Source organism: Pelmatolapia mariae, linkage group LG16_19, assembly GCF_036321145.2.
Source record: "Pelmatolapia mariae isolate MD_Pm_ZW linkage group LG16_19, Pm_UMD_F_2, whole genome shotgun sequence".
Lineage (NCBI taxonomy): Eukaryota > Metazoa > Chordata > Actinopteri > Cichliformes > Cichlidae > Pelmatolapia > Pelmatolapia mariae.
The window spans coordinates 37,329,525-37,345,153 of record NC_086241.1 but is presented as its reverse complement, the minus strand read 5'-3'; the positions used below and the strand labels follow the sequence as shown (position 1 = coordinate 37,345,153).

Here is a 15,629-nt window from a genome sequence, read left to right as displayed (position 1 = left end):
CTTAATTGGCCATGACCGCTACCCCGGGTTGAGCCCCCCCAAGGAAGATGCTCCTGGGGAACCCCCCGACGCCCTAAGCCTGTCCCTACCCCCACACCAATCACAACAGTGAAGGTGGGACCAAACTATGACCCCCCACCCCCACTAGGTGATGGAGCTGATCAAAGGAGCCCAGAGCAATTGATCTGATGTGGTGGCAGAGGCTGTATCAAGACTAATGTAATCTAATAGATAATTTCTATATTGGTTAGAGTTAAGATTATTTTTATTTTCCAGTTCATGAGGACTGTTTTCTTGGCTATGCATAGGGCAGTGAAAACCATATGGGCTATATTCTTTTCTGAAGTGACATTATCTAAGCTGCCCAACAGACACACTAAAGGGGAAGTTGGAATGTTACATTTCAGACACTTCGATAAGTCTTCACATATCTCGCGCCAAAACTGCTGAACTGGTGGACAGAACCAAAGAGCGTGGATATAATTGTCCGGTGAATTGGTTTGGCAGTGTGAGCAGTTGTTGGTAGACGTAAAGCCCATCTTGAACATCCGATGACCTGTATAGTGCACTCTATGTAGTATTTTGTATTAAATTAATTGAAGACTGGGATTTCTAATTAGATGAAAGGTTTTTAACCCTCAGATGCACACGTGGGGTCAAAAATGACCCCAGGGGTTGTTTTTCTTCAAAATCTTTAAAATGCAAAGTTGTAATATATTCATATTCCAGGTATTCCTCATAAAATATGTTTGTAACATGAGGCCATTTGCATTTTTATTTCTTTTTTCATTAATTTAAAAAAAATGCATTTTTTGTATCACTACCCTACTCTTCCACAAGTGGGGTCAAAAATGACCCAAAGCAGTTCCTATGAAAGCTTCTATGAAACTTTCATTCTTAGCAACTCTGACTGACCCACTTACACTTCTGATGGATCAAGAATTAATTTTTACACAGTAACATACATGATTTATAGTCAGGGCTGCACATAAGTGGTCCGCACGTGCGCATTCGTTGTCAAAATAAAAGTATTCCCGGAAATTCAGAGAATACACGCTTCTTTTGCGGTGGAGGAACACCAAAGTAATTGCTTACGGAGCTTGCTTATTCGACATCTTTAAGAGTTCTGAACAAATGTCTGGCCTCCTCCAGAACATCTAATGTACGCAAATGAGCGTTCCAACTTCTTATCTGGTATGCGTGTTTTATTTTGACAGCAAATGTGCACCTGCGAACCATTTATGTGCAGCCCTATTTATAGTTTCCTGTGCATTTCAAATATTGTCCTTTCTGATGTTTTTTTTTTAATATTTAAAGTAACATGGCTGCTACGAGGCCAGCTAGGATCCCTGTGGACCTTGCCCTACAAATGATCCAGGACGGATGGGATGAAGAGCCCATCGGAGGCATTGACTCAGAATCTGACATCTCAGATATAGAGGACCCAGACTATTGTCCCCCCCACTGAACAAGGCCAGTCAGATACAGAGGAGTCCTCTGATGAGTCCTCTGAAGAGGAAATGGATATTGAGTCTAACAGAATGAGCCCCTCTTACTGTTCTAGCCACAATATTCTGAATTAGTTGGCCAGGGCTTGCACCTGGGTTTAGTACTGTCTCCCCAATAGATGCATGGAAGATGTTCATGTCTGATAATATAATAGAAGAGGTGCTGACATGCACAAACATGGAGGCATGAAGAGTAGCCACAGACAGGGGAAAAGAGTGGAAAAATGTAATCGAACATGAGCTCCTGGCCTTCATTTGACTGACCATTCTTGCAGGAAGTGAGACGAACTGGGATGTACCAGTTGGTGTGTTTTTGGGAGTCCTCTGCATAACCCATTGTACAAGGCCACTATATCAATTCAAAGATTTAAGATATTCGCCGTTTCTTGCACTTTGATGACAAGAGGACCAGAGCCTACCGACTGAAAACAAACCACATGGCAGCTTTCCGCTACATATGGGGCCTGTTCCTGGTCAACTGCAGAGAGAAATTCATCCTCAGTGATTGTGTTACAGTGGATGAACAACTTGTGCCTTTCAGAGGGAACACCCAGCTTCTGCAGTATATGCAGAGCAAGCATACAAAAGTGATACAAGTGATACAAAAACTGCAATTTCTTAAAATTAATTTAAAAATAAATAAAAATGCAAAGGGCCTCATGTCACAAACATGTTTTATGAGGAATACCTCAAATATGAGAATGTTACAACTCTTCGTTTTAAAGATTTTGAAGAATAACAACCGAGTTTATAGCAAAATGCATTGTTTCTATTTGGGGTCATTTTTGACCCCACTCGTGGAAGAGTGTAGGTATTGGTAGGTTGTGCATCCAAGGGTTAAGCAAATCTGAGACCAGAAGTTTTGGTCCAAGTTAACTGATAAATCCGCTTCCCATTTTGCAATAGGAAGTGATATTGATTCATCTGTTTTAGAAAGCACTCTGTATATTTTGGATAGTAATTTGGGGGTTTTAAGAGTAAGAAATTGAACCACACTTGGTGGTGTTTGTAGTTCAACTTGACCCGGTTTAAATTTCTTTTTTACTATTGATTTAATTTGTTGATATTCTAAAAATCTTTTCTTGTTGATCCCATATTGTGTAACTAGTCTGTCAAATGAAATAAATTCTGTTCCTTCTAGTATATGTTCTAAATATTTGATTCCTTTACCACTCCAATCTGAAAAGTTTATCATATTATTGTTTTGTAATATGTCAGGGTTGTTCCAGATAGGTGTACGTTTGCATGGGATTAATGAAGACTCTGTGTGTGCCTGTATGTCTGTCTGACCATCATTTTTATAGCGGCAACCCTTCCCATGAGTGATATGGGTAGACATTTCCACCTAGGCAGATCACCTTCTACTTTCTTTAAAAGTGGGATATAGTTTAATTTAGTTAGATCTGCAAGCTTGGGAGAAACATTAATACCTAAATATTTTATATTTCCCGATTGCAGTGGAGTAGAAGAGGAATTATGGAAAGAGCAATTAATCGGAAGGACTGTAGATTTTGAGCAGTTAATTGAGTAATCTGATATTCTTGCAAAAGAGTTTATCAATTCAATCACCCCAGAGATATTGGTTTGTGAATTTTGGAGAAAGAGTAACACATCATCCGCATAAAGGCTGATTTTATGTTCCATGTTCTTGCATTTTATGCCCTTAATTACTGATTTCTGTCTAATTGCTGCTGCTAGTGGTTCAATAAAAATTGCAAACAGTGAAGGGGAGAGTGGGCACCCCTGCCTGGTGCCCCTCAGGAGACAGAAGCTGGAGGATGTCTGGTCATTTGTTCTGACACAAGCTGTTGGGGAATTATATAATATTTTTAACCAGTTGATGAAAGAAGATCCAAAACCAAATTTGTGTAAAGTTGCAAATAGAAATTTCCAGTTAACTCTGTCAAACGCTTTTTCTGCATCTAAAGAAAATATTGTAGTTTCAAGGTTTTTACTGTATGTAGTCTATCAAATTAAGTAATCTACGTGTATTTGTTGATGAGTGCCTACCTTTTATGAAACCAGTTTGGTCAGGATGAATTAAGAGGGGGGTTATTTTCTCTAGTCTCTTCGAGAGAGCTTTGCAGATTATTTTAAGGTCTACATTTATAAGGGATATTGGACGATAGCTTGAGGGATATACAGGGTCTTTGCCTGGTTTTAGCAGAAGATTAATGTTTGCAGAATTCATGTTTGATGGAAGTCTGCCAGTTTCTTTGATTTCCAACAACGTTCTGTAAAAAACTGGTGCTAGAATCGTCCAGAATTCTTTGTAGAATTCTGCACGAAAGCCGTCTGGACCTGGAGCCTTATTATTGGGCATACTTATCAGGGCTTCCTGGAGTTCACCTGGTGTCAGTGGCGAATCCAGTGCCATTGCTTGAGAGTCTAATAATTTTGGGAGAGTTATTTTGTCTAAAAACTGATCAATTTCCTTTTTACATGGGTTTATTTGTGGTGAATACAACTTTTTACAAAAAATCCCTGAAGATGTTGTTTATTTGTTTCGGGTCATATACTGTGTTCCCAGATGAATCTTGAACAGCACATAGAGTTGTTTTTTCTTTATTTATTTTTAGCTGGTTTGCTAGAAATTGACCGGATTTATTACTATGTTCATAATTTTGTAAGCGTAGTCTTTGTACTAAGAATTTTGTTTTTTTATCAATTATCTCATGTAATTCTAGTTTTGTTTTGCATATTTTGTTCAATGTTTCCTGATCTTGGTGGGACGCGTAGGCTTCTTCTAGTGATTTGATGTTTTTTTCTAATTCCTGAATATTTTTGTTTTCTTTTTTCTTTTTATGTGATGAGAAAGAAATTATTTTACCTCTCATCACAGCTTTCCCTGCTTCCCATAGAACAGAAGCTGATGTTCCGGGAGTGTCATTAAAGTCTAAATATGAAGTCCACTCTTTTTTAAAATATTTAATAAAGTCTTCATCTTTAAGCAGTGATGTATTAAATCTCCAGTTTTTACTTGGCGTAGTATTATTCTTGTGCATTAGTGTTAAAGATACAGGAGCATGATCGCTGACAGCTATAGGGTGAATCTCAGTGTCTGAAATGTCCCTCAGCAGTGAGCTGCTGACCAAAAAATAATCCAGACGAGAGTAGGAGTGATGGACATGTGAGAAAAAAGTATATTCCTTACTGGTGGGGTGAAGGGAGCGCCATGCATCGCAAAGACCAAAGTCGCTCATATACTGTTTGATTATATTTATGGACTGCCAATTACGCTGAGTTCCTGCTGTATTGAGCCTATCCATTTCTTCATTTAGTCCAAGGTTGAGGTCGCCTCCAAGAACAAGTGTGCCATCTAAGTGTTCAGAGAGTGCACTGAAAAAACCGTGAAAGAATGAGGGATCATCAACATTTGGACCATATACACTTACAATACATAGCTTTTTATCAAGTATAGATAGTTTAATGATTAAGAATCTACCCTCTGGATCTATAACTGTATCGAGTACTGTGAAATTAATATTTTTATGTATTAAAATTGCTACACCCCTTTGTCTAGAATTATAACAAGCTGAGAACACATTAGGAAACTCAGGTGTTTTAAGTTCATTCGAACCTCTAAGAGGTCTGTGGGTCTCTTGTAAAAGGACAACATCTGCCTGTAGTTTTTTGAGTTGGTTAAATATTTTTAACCTCTTTTCTCTGGAGCCAGCTCCATTTACATTCCATGTAACGAATCTTAGTGCACCCATAGATGTCTGTGTATAACTAGGGGTGTATGCTGTATGTGTGTAGCTTAGACAGGTGGAGAGAATACATCACTTGTTCGTAAATAAAGAGAGGGAGAGAGAGAAAAAATGTGTGGCGAGATGCTCCCTGAGTCTGACTATGTGTGTGCATATTTACTAATATGAGTACGCTTGGCTTAAGTGTGTGTATCCTACGACTGTGTGCGCTGTCTGACTGATGTAAATGTGCTGCCGTTGAGCGCATGACTGTGCGTGATCGTGCTGTGCGTATGTGTCGAAATAAAGGATGTTGTTTGTGGATGAGTCTGGAAGCAGGTGATCGAAGCAGTGAAAGAAAAGAAAAAAAAGAAAGAAAGAAACCAAGGACAAGGGTGAGCAGCATAAAAACAAGAGGGGGTCAAAGAGAAGAAAAAACGAGAAGGAAAACAAAAACCCGGAAACATTCCAATCAAACCATTGACGGAGAGTGACGGTGCTAATTCTGCTATGAAATCACACTTAAGATGTGATTTGATACTAGTAAGTTAAGCAGATGTTAATGCAAGTTAGTGTGAGTGGGTGGGGAAAGGGTGTAGCGGATTCTTATCTGGTGTGAAGTTAATACAGCCACGGAGTGATGTCGGGGTCGCGGTGGAGTTTTCCGTCCACGTACAGCCGGTCCACAGCGATGACAGCGCGGGAGCCCTTCTGGATGAAGCCGCGTCGGATTGGGAAGAGGACCCTGCGTCGTTCCAGGATCTCTTTGGGGAACTGGTCGTTCACGCTGAAGTCCGTTCCTTTTAATTCCCTGCCGCGGCTTTTCACATGTTCCTTTTGTTTGAAGTGGCCGAATTTGGCCACGATAGGACGTGGTCTCCCGGCCGCAGCCCGAATGGGGCCGAGGCGATGCACCCTATCGAAGACGATGTTCTTCACCGTGTCCTCCGGCAGCTTCAGGTGGGTTTTGATGAAGCATTTTACCGTGGTCTCCGCGTCCTCTCCAGCGGCTTCTGGAATACCAGAAAATACCAGATTATCACGCATGCTACGAGCTTGTAGATCTATAACTGTTTCTTTTATTTTTTTATTTTCTCTATTTAGCTGAGTAACATTGTCTTTGAGACATTTCACCGACTCCCTTAGCGTGGCATTTTCAGCAGCGAGCTTCTCCACCTGCTGCTGGCTGAACTCCAGGGACTCTCGCAAGGATTTAAATTCCCGGTGAAGAATCTCCACCAAGGACAGCCTTGCATCGAAACTGGACAGTCGTTGGTCGATTGACTCCAGTATGTCGACAATATCTTTGCCGGCTGGCGATGTTGTGCCGGGGGAATCTGCCGGGCGAAGTCTTTTTGACGACGGCGTCTCAGGTTTTGCCGGGGAAGATGCACACTGAGCCTTCTTCATCACGAGATCCTGTAAGCACTGATCAATGTAATCTTGGAGGGCCTCTAAACTCTCCCCGTTGTTCTCCAGGGTGTTGGAGATGATTTAGACAAATGTTGTTAGTTATAAGACAATTGATAAGTGTATTTGGTAATACTGAAGCTTAAAGGAATTTGTTCAAATCTAAACTACCATTCGCTTTAATTTTCCACCAAAATCTCTGGCGTCTGACGTCAGTTACAACTTACCTTGTCCGTCACTTCCGTCATCCATAATCCCTTTATTTCAACAAAGTAACTGTATTCTGAACACCACCTTTTTAAACGGTAACTATAACGGAATACGTTTACTCATATTTTGCATTTTAAATACATAACAGCGGTACATGTATTCCGTTACTCCCCAATACTGCTCATACAGGATGTTTCCACACAGTGGAATTAAATACTAGATATGGTTTCTCGTCTACTAAAGTATCAAGAGACTGTTTTTACTGCTTTAGACAAACAAAAGCACAAGCTAGTCATTTTAACTCCACCAGAGCTGGTAAAACTCCAAAAGCTGGCCACTGTCCTTGACCCATGCAGGTAAATAAAACTATTTTTTAACTTATTGTTACTGTTTCTTCAAAAAGCTCTATAGTTGACAATTATTGTGGAGATTAATAATGACTTTCCCGAACTGTCTACTACAGGTTTGTGACTGAGCTTCTTGGAGGTGAGACATACGTCTCATATTCAGTGGTTTTACCTGCTTTCTGCCACCTGCATCACACTTTGGAGTTGTCCCACCCCCATGTCCATGTCTATTATTTGATTCTGTCACCCACTAAAATCCTTTTAAATAAAAAAAAAAAATTGTGCTTTGAGGCAATTTTTTTTGAGCGATTAAATGTGATTAATCAAGATTAATTCATTACGAAGCCTGTAATTAATAAGATTATTTTTAATCGAGTCCCACGCCTGCTTTTTACATATTTCTATCACTTAGTACTATTTCTGCTCTCATTGTCATCAACGCCGTTCTTTAGCTTGCCCATGAAAATCCTGTACCCTCAAGGATAAAATATAGTTAATTATAATCCAAAAATTTTAGTGTCCTCAAGTAAATAGCAAGATTTTTATTGTGAAATTCTAAAGAAGTTATGAAATTCAAAGAATATGGAAAGCACAGCAGCATCTCTGTGTCTGCTTCTGAAGGTGTGGCATTTAATAAAAAGGGGAGGATAAAGATATATGCTGTATGACACAGAATATGATTAGCAGCTCGCCTCACTGTGATGATGGAGGAAACTGAACTCTGCTTTCCAAAACTCCTTAATATCTCCTGCAGGAGGCCAAAGCGTCCTCACTTTGAGATCATGCTGACTTACATTCTGCTCTCCTTCATTTCTTTGCTTACTGTGATTCTTAACCTGCTGGTCATTATCTCCATCTCACACTTCAGGTATGAAAATGTTTCATTATCTCCAAATATTGAATAATTATTTAATAGTTTAATTAATTGTGCTGTGTAGCAACATAGAAAATAGTAATTAAAACCATAATATGATCTGTACCTTCAAGTAAGAGTTGACCTTTTTTTAATGAAGTGCATTTCTATTTCAGCTTTTGTTGTATGTGCATCCACATAAACTTTTGATGCAGGAAACTAAATATGATGCTCCTCTTTCTCCCCAGGCAGCTCCACACCCCCACCAACTTCCTCCTTCTCTCTCTGGCTGTCGCTGATTTCTTTGTAGGTCTCCTTATGTTCTTTCAAATAGTGCTCATAGATGGATGCTGGTTCCTCGGTGACATCATGTGCACTCTGTATCAGTATCTAGCATTCATTATTACTTCAGCCTCAATAGGAACCATGGTGATCATATCTGCTGATAGGTATTTGGCTATTTGTTACCCTCTGCATTACTCCACCAAAATCACACAACAAAGAGTTAAAATCTGTATATGTTTGTGTTGGATTTTTTCTGTGATCTTTCAGAGTTTGATTGTGAAGGATAACTTGAAACAACCAGGAAAGTATAACTCTTGCATTGGAGAGTGTGTCTTTGTCGTTAACTACATTGCTGGGCTTTTTGATGTTTTGTTTTCCTTCATTATTCCCATTACTGTGATTGTAGTTCTGTATCTGAGAGTGTTTGTGGTGGCTGTGTCTCAGGCTCGTGCCATGAGGTGTCAACTTGCAGTCACTCATCAGCGATCAGTTACAGTAACTGTTACGAAATCGGAGCTGAAAGCAGCCCGTACTCTTGGTGTTGTTGTAGTTGTGTTTCTTATATGTATGTGTCCATATTACTGCGTTGCTCTCACAGGCCAAGATAACTTCCTAAATGCTTCATCTGCTGCCTTTGTAATATGTTTGGTGTACTTTAACTCTTGCGTAAACCCTATCATTTATGTCTTTTTTTATCCCTGGTTCAGAAAGTCAATCAAACTTATTGCTACTCTTCAAATACTGCAGTCTGACTCCCGTGAGACTAACATGCATTAAGAACACTTTTTAAAACCGTACCCATAAACAGGACAATGTACTTAGTCACAATGAAGACTTGTTGAATGACAGATGTGAAAACTTTGATAAAGTGATCAAATTTTACCTTTCCTTAAAATATTTTGTCTTTTTTATACTCTAGCGTCGTCTAAGAACGATACTGTCTGGATTTAACATGGATTTAATTATCAGAAAGTTCAGATAAAGCAATATGTTAGCCAACATATTTATATATGTATCTGCTTCTACATGAGTACTTGCAATTACAAAAGACCAGTTTCCTGGTACTTTGTACACTAAATTAAGATAAAATACTTTCTCGAGCACTTTCTGTGACCGCAGACATTAGCATATACTCTTTGTTTTGTAATGTTTTCATAGGCTCGAAGGACAGCCATCAACAATATTAGAAAGTAATGTTTTAAAAAATAAGTAAAAAATAAACAGTTAAACAATGTTTTTTGTTTATTTTCATGACAGTTTACATTGTAGCTTCTCACTGAGGCTGAAATGATGAATGAACACATATGAAATTATGTAGTAAAAAAAAGTGTGAAATAACTCAAAACATGTTTTATATTTTAGATTCTTAAAAATAGCCACTTTTGCCTGCTAGTATATATGTACACTACTGGTCAAAAGTTTTTGAACACAATTTTTACATTTTTTTATTGAATATTATGCAGTTTAATGTCTCATTGCACTCTGAAATGAAAGCATGGTACAACTAAGCAATTGGGATTAAAAAAGAAATCATGGAATCAGTTTATAGACCAAAATGTATTCTAAACTTTTGACTCATATAAGTAACCCCCTTTGGCAAATATAACAGCTGAACACACCCGTTGCTGTAGGATGAACCCCCGATTAACTAGGTGTATATTGCGGGTATTGCATGGCGCTGCAGAATGCTGTGGTAGCTGTTTTAGTTCAGGGTGCTTCTCACTCTGTAAGTCACTGACCCTAGATGCAGCAAACAGCCCCAGACCATCCATTTGCAGCATTCCAACGGCGGTGTTTCATGGCCCAGACAAGCCTCTTTGTCTTATCCTGACATCTTACCAATGGTTTTCTTGCTGCAACTCGTCCTGTCAAATCTGCAACTCAGAGTCTTCTCTTCACAGTTGAAACTGAGACTTGCTCACTACGACCACTATTAAGCTGTTGTTCTGTGAGACACCATCAAACAAGCTGTTAGCTCTCAGAAACCTGTCCTCTGATTCAGTTGTCTTTGGGTCTGCAGACCTCTTCCTGTCACAGTTTGTTTCTGAGCCTTTGGATGGTGAAGGAAACTGTACTCATCGACACCTTGACTTTCTTTGCAATTTCTCTGTAGGACAGACCTACATTTATAAGTGTTATGATGGTCTGTCTCTCTTCCATTGTTAATTGGATTTTTTCTTGCAAAACACTACTTTCTGAAGTACAATACTGTTCAACTGATGCTCACAAGGGTATGGTACCACAGTGTGTTCCAGCACTGCTTTTATGCAGACAGAGGAGGCTGTAAGTAATCCAGAAAAGTTGGAACACCTGTTGGAGTTAGTAGCAGCAGCTTTCAAGGCCTCATCAACCTCCATTGCTGCAGAACAGCTTTAAACTGTTAACCCATGTTGTGTTCCCAGAAAAAGGCCTTTTTGTATAATTCTGAAATGTACAGTATTTTTCATTTTTGGGTAAACTTACCATTTTTTTTCTTTCCTTTTTTTTTGGCAGATCACCACTTACCTTTGTACCATTTCAAGCTATTCAGTGGACTTAAACAACTTGAACTGCAATAAATAACTGGAAAACATGGGGTCCTAAAACATTTGAATGCTACTATACAAGTAACCCTGGTGGAAGGGGTTACATGTGTCAAATTCAATAAGGTATGGTTCGGACTCAAGTACGGAACCCAGGTGAAAAACATAGAGGAAAATAATCAGTTAAAGTTCCTCTATTCAATATTCAGTCAGAAGATAATTCACATGACTGGCCATAGGAGTGGAGACTGTGAGTAGTCAGGCAGATCTGTGAGAGAGGAGAGGGCAGTTAGAGCAGTGAATCCAGGGAGAATGTGTTAGGCAGAGTTTCCATGAAATGGTTATGACCAAGCCTTCATTGGTATTCAGTGTAGTTGGGATGATGGGAAAAGTAACTGAAAAGGCGAAGGTCCATGAGAAACAGACCAAATGTGGGCAGGCAGACAAGCGAGGAGTGGCTTTGAGAAAGCAGCAGCGGTGGCCAAGAGGTAAGTAATGACGAGGCAGAAGGCAATGATCGGCGTCCAACTGCAGGTGAATGAAGGCACAGAAGACAAAATCTGAGGCAATCAGGGTAAACACTGGAAACAAGGAAAAACAGGTTAACTAGAGAGTGTGTTAGCTGGGTTGGGCTGGTTACCACACTGGTGAGCTGATAATCTGGTGATAACTGGATGGCCCACCGGTCCATTTAAATGACAATTGATTGTGTTTGACGGCTTGCAGGTGATCTATGGTAGAGAAACTACCTCCAGCTCTACCCCAATGGGATAGAGGAAAACAGCTGGACCTCAAAACACATCGCAAGCTCACGGACCCAGACCTCGTATGACAACATGAAGAGCATGTGGGAACTATGGAATCTTCAATACCCAGCATTCAGACTAACAGCAAGACCTCTCTGCATTAAATCATATCTGTTATTAATCTCTGTCTCTCTTCCACAGCATGTCTTTATCCTGTTTTCCTTCTCCCACCCCAACCGGTCGCAGCAGATGGCCGCCCCTCCCTGAGCCTGGTTCTGTCGGAGGTTTCTTCCTGTTAAAAGGGAGTTTTTCCTTCCCACTGTCGCCAAAGTGCTTGCTCACAGGGGGTCATATGATTGTTGGGCTTTTCTCTGTATCTACTGTACAATATAAAGCGCCTTGAGGCGAGTTTTGTTGTGATTTGGCGCTATATAAATAAAATTGAATTTAATTGAATTGAATTCAAAACAACTATTATGTCATGGTCTGGGTGAGTGGGGGTATGTTATCCACAGTGCAGCGTGTCTTCTCCTCTGGGCAGAGGTGACCTAGTTTCTCTGCTGGATTCACACCTTGAGATAATCACCGTGGCAGCATTTAAGACCAGCGTTCACAACTGATCTTCACCAGATCGTCAGCTCATCAGCGCTAGTTCTCAGCTACTTTGCATCTCTTGTGTGTTCTAGTGCAGTTGCTTACCTTGTTATCCCGTGTTCACAGTCAGTTCTTGGATTATTACCTCCACGCGCTGCAATAGCCTTTTCGTCTCCTGTCGCTGGTCTCTCCTCCATTTTAAGTCTTCACTGTCTTTACCTGCCTGCCTCCCTACCACTCCATCTGGAATCGTGAATTACTTTATTCACATACTCACCCAGACCTTGCTCCCTCCTGTCACGTACAGAAGAGTAAGTAATTTATCTACTACCCCTTGGATTCAGTTCATCAATTACCTTCCGACACAACTCTGACTCTGCTCTCCCTCTGTTTCAGTGGCACTGACCTCTGGCATTATTTTCCCCGTTCCCTCATCAGGTCAAATTCCCTCTCTGGTTCCTCACTCCTGTTATATTGCTCTCTGCATATCATGTTTCTGATTAACATTAGTTCATGATTCTCATGCAAAGTGTTCCCCTTGCTTGTATACAGTCACTAACTCACGTTTCACAGCCACAGAATTTAGTTCACAGTCACACACTTCTGCCCCTGCCCTTGTATATAGCCTCATGTTTACATTCATTGTTTTTGCCCTTTTTGCCTAACCCCTATATAAACCTCCCCGCACAGATCCCAGTACATAAACCATTCCCTTGTATATAGCCCCAGGTCATGTTATCTTGTTTACTGTCTGTCACGATCCTGGGTCTTTTAACCCAGCATTTTGAGTTTTATTTTATTTAGATGTTTATGGTTTATATTTAAGTTCATTAAGTTATCTAAGTTCATTTGCTTATTAGTTTCCCCTTGTGTTTTCAACCCCTGTTAAGTCTCCCTTGCCCTTCATGTGCTTCATGTCTGATGTGTCTTATGTTGTCAAGTTCATGTTCTCATGTCTGCATCTCATTATGTTTCCTGTTTTATTTTGAAGAGTTCCTGTGTTGTGTTTAGTTTTACACTCCATGTGACATCGTTATGTTCATGTGTGTCAGCTGTTTCCCCATGTTTCCTAATTCCCTCATTAGCTTCCTGTGTCTATTTAGTCCGTGTGTTTTCAGTCGTTCCACCTCGTCTTCAGGTATCCATGTCAGTTCACCATGTTTAAGGTTTTTTTATGTTTTAGTTTTAGTTCACACAGTTTAGGTTATTGTTTAGTTTCACCCATGCCCTTTGTTCGTATTTTTTTTTGCCATCCTTAATAAACTGCTCATTTTCTGTTAATCCACGTCAAGTCTCACATTCTGTTTTTGGTCTGCATTTGAGTCCTTTTTTGCAACACATACAGTCTGCCTCATCCAGACTGTGACACTGTCACTCTCATTATTTTATTTATTTATTTTTTTTGCATGTCCCGTTTGGATCTTTAGCCATCAGAATTGTTGTCTGAAGGCCAAGAAAGATGCCAAGCGGCTTTACTTCACCAATTGGATCATCATGGCCTTCCCATATTGGTCCATTTGATTGACCTTTATTATAATTATGTATTTATTTGATTTGATTTTCGGTTGTTACAGACGTGACAGACATGACTGGGGGATAGGGCAGGGAGAAAGAATGAAAGAAAGAGAGGGAGAGAAAGAAAAACAGAGGGGAGAAGAGATGGTGAGAAAGGGGGGAAGAAAAAAAAGAAAAACAAACAAAACACCTGGATCACCTGTATGGAGATAAGAAAAAACAGAAGAGAAAACAAACAAGGAAGAGCAACATAATGAATACAACACAATCACACTAAACTAGCTAACAGTAGATACTAAATATTACATGTTATTGTGCAGCACGCAAGATCGACAGCGCATAATGTGCTTTGAGGTAGAAGCAGAAGAAAGGTGTAGTTTGTGTCTGTGAACACCCGTGTGTACACCTGTGTGCACACCTGTGTGGATCAGCACGCTTGTGTTCAAAAGGTTTCTCCATGTAACGATCTGCTAGGGAGTGTGGGGAGTCATAGCCCGGTCCCCCAGGGCATGAAGCAGGTATGGAGGAGATCCAGGCCCCAGACATCCAGTGGCCCCAGAATACGAGGACCCAAGGAGGCCCACCAGGGGGGCAATCGTACCACCCTCCTGGGAAGAGCTGAGGAGAGCCCCAAACGAGAGGTCACCCAGCAGCCACTGAGCAGAGGCCAGAGGGGGTTGCAGTGACGTGCCCACGGGCCAGAGAGGACCGGGCCTCAGGCCCAGAGGCCAGAGGCCTGAGGGCACCCCAACCCCCCGGAAGGAGCCCAGCCGGGCCACAGGCGCCAGGCCCCGCCAATCGGCCACCAGGAGTGAACCGGTACATACATGAGCGCCCAACCCCAAACACAAAGAACCACCAACACACCAACGTCTGAAGGCATCAGCCACTGGCAGGGAGTGTGGTGAGGGGAGATAGGCCTCCATACCTCGGAGAGCCTGAGATGTTCCCAGAGAGGTGGAGTCTAAGACCCGACCTGACATATGGACACAGACGAACAGGCGCACGCAGACACAAACTTGCATTCCCACCCCCATATACACAAACAAATACTCGGCACTCACCCGACGTGGAGACAGACACAAATAGACACTGTACACACACTCACACTCCCCAAACATGCTCTATATCCCAGGTCCAGGTACCCCTGCCCCCAGAGGGGCAAACCGTACACAGACCCAGGAGATGTAACCCTTCTCTCTGGGGTGGAGGAAAGCAGACCGCCTCCTTATCTGCAGTAGCAGGGAACCCCCGCATCCCAGACCCCCAGCCCTGACGGTTAACAGAACGGGGGCGAGTGAAGACCCCAAATCTCCCCCCGCCTGCTCAAATGTAGTGTTGCTGCGTGTTGTTCTAAAGTGCATTTAAAACACAGGAGGGCATGGTGCTTCCTGCCAGAGAGCAGCACGGCTCCTCCCGAAAACCCTCAGTGTCTATATGCATTTAAAATTGAGGGTAGGGCACCAGCGCCAGAGGTGGGTTTGAATACACAGACCGTCCTCTGGATGCTGTATAAAGTGCCCACCCCCAAGGCCCTATATGTATGTGTTATGAGAGTATGAGTAATGCAGATGTCTAGGTTGCGGAATAAAATTGAGGCACAGGCGGCCAGAAGGGGACAGAGGGGGAGTGCCTCCCCTGCACCCTGGTGACACACCTGCACCCCAAGCCCTGCGTGTGTGTGGGTGTGGTGGAGCGGGAAGAGGGAGGCAGCTGAGGATGGGGAGGGAAGAAAGGCGGCCCCTCCCTGGGGCCAGCTCCCCCGCTGACCCCAGTAAGCACCCCCACACTCTGGAACCCACCAGGGCAAGGGGGCCAGGCCCATCCGGACCGGGGCCCACAGCACCAGCACCACCCGGCCCCACAGAGTCCGGGGCAGCCCACCCGACCCCACCGCAGAGAAAACTGCACCCACCCCATCATCCAATCTTCTCCCAGACTACACAAGAC

At 41.9% G+C, this 15,629-nt stretch overlaps 1 protein-coding gene across 1 annotated transcript; it reads left to right on the top strand.

Annotated features, from left to right (window-relative positions):
- Positions 1-7,865: 7,865 nt before the first annotated feature.
- LOC134645543 (trace amine-associated receptor 8a-like) lies at positions 7,866-14,920 on the top strand. The gene is made up of 3 exons (XM_063499022.2): positions 7,866-8,032; positions 8,266-9,059; positions 14,862-14,920. Exons 1-3 carry the CDS (start codon positions 7,866-7,868, stop codon positions 14,918-14,920), a joined length of 1,020 nt encoding a protein of 339 aa, XP_063355092.2.
- The last annotated feature ends 709 nt before the right edge of the window (positions 14,921-15,629 follow it).

Coding starts and splice junctions, on each gene's coding strand:
- LOC134645543 (XM_063499022.2), top strand. CDS start 7,866: ATGATGGAGGAAACTGAACTCTGCTTTCCAAAACTCCTTAATATCTCC. Junction 8,033..8,265: donor ATCTCCATCTCACACTTCAG/GTATGAAAATGT, acceptor CTTTCTCCCCAG/GCAGCTCCACACCCCCACCA. Junction 9,060..14,861: donor AATACTGCAGTCTGACTCCC/GTGAGACTAACA, acceptor ACACAGACCCAG/GAGATGTAACCCTTCTCTCT.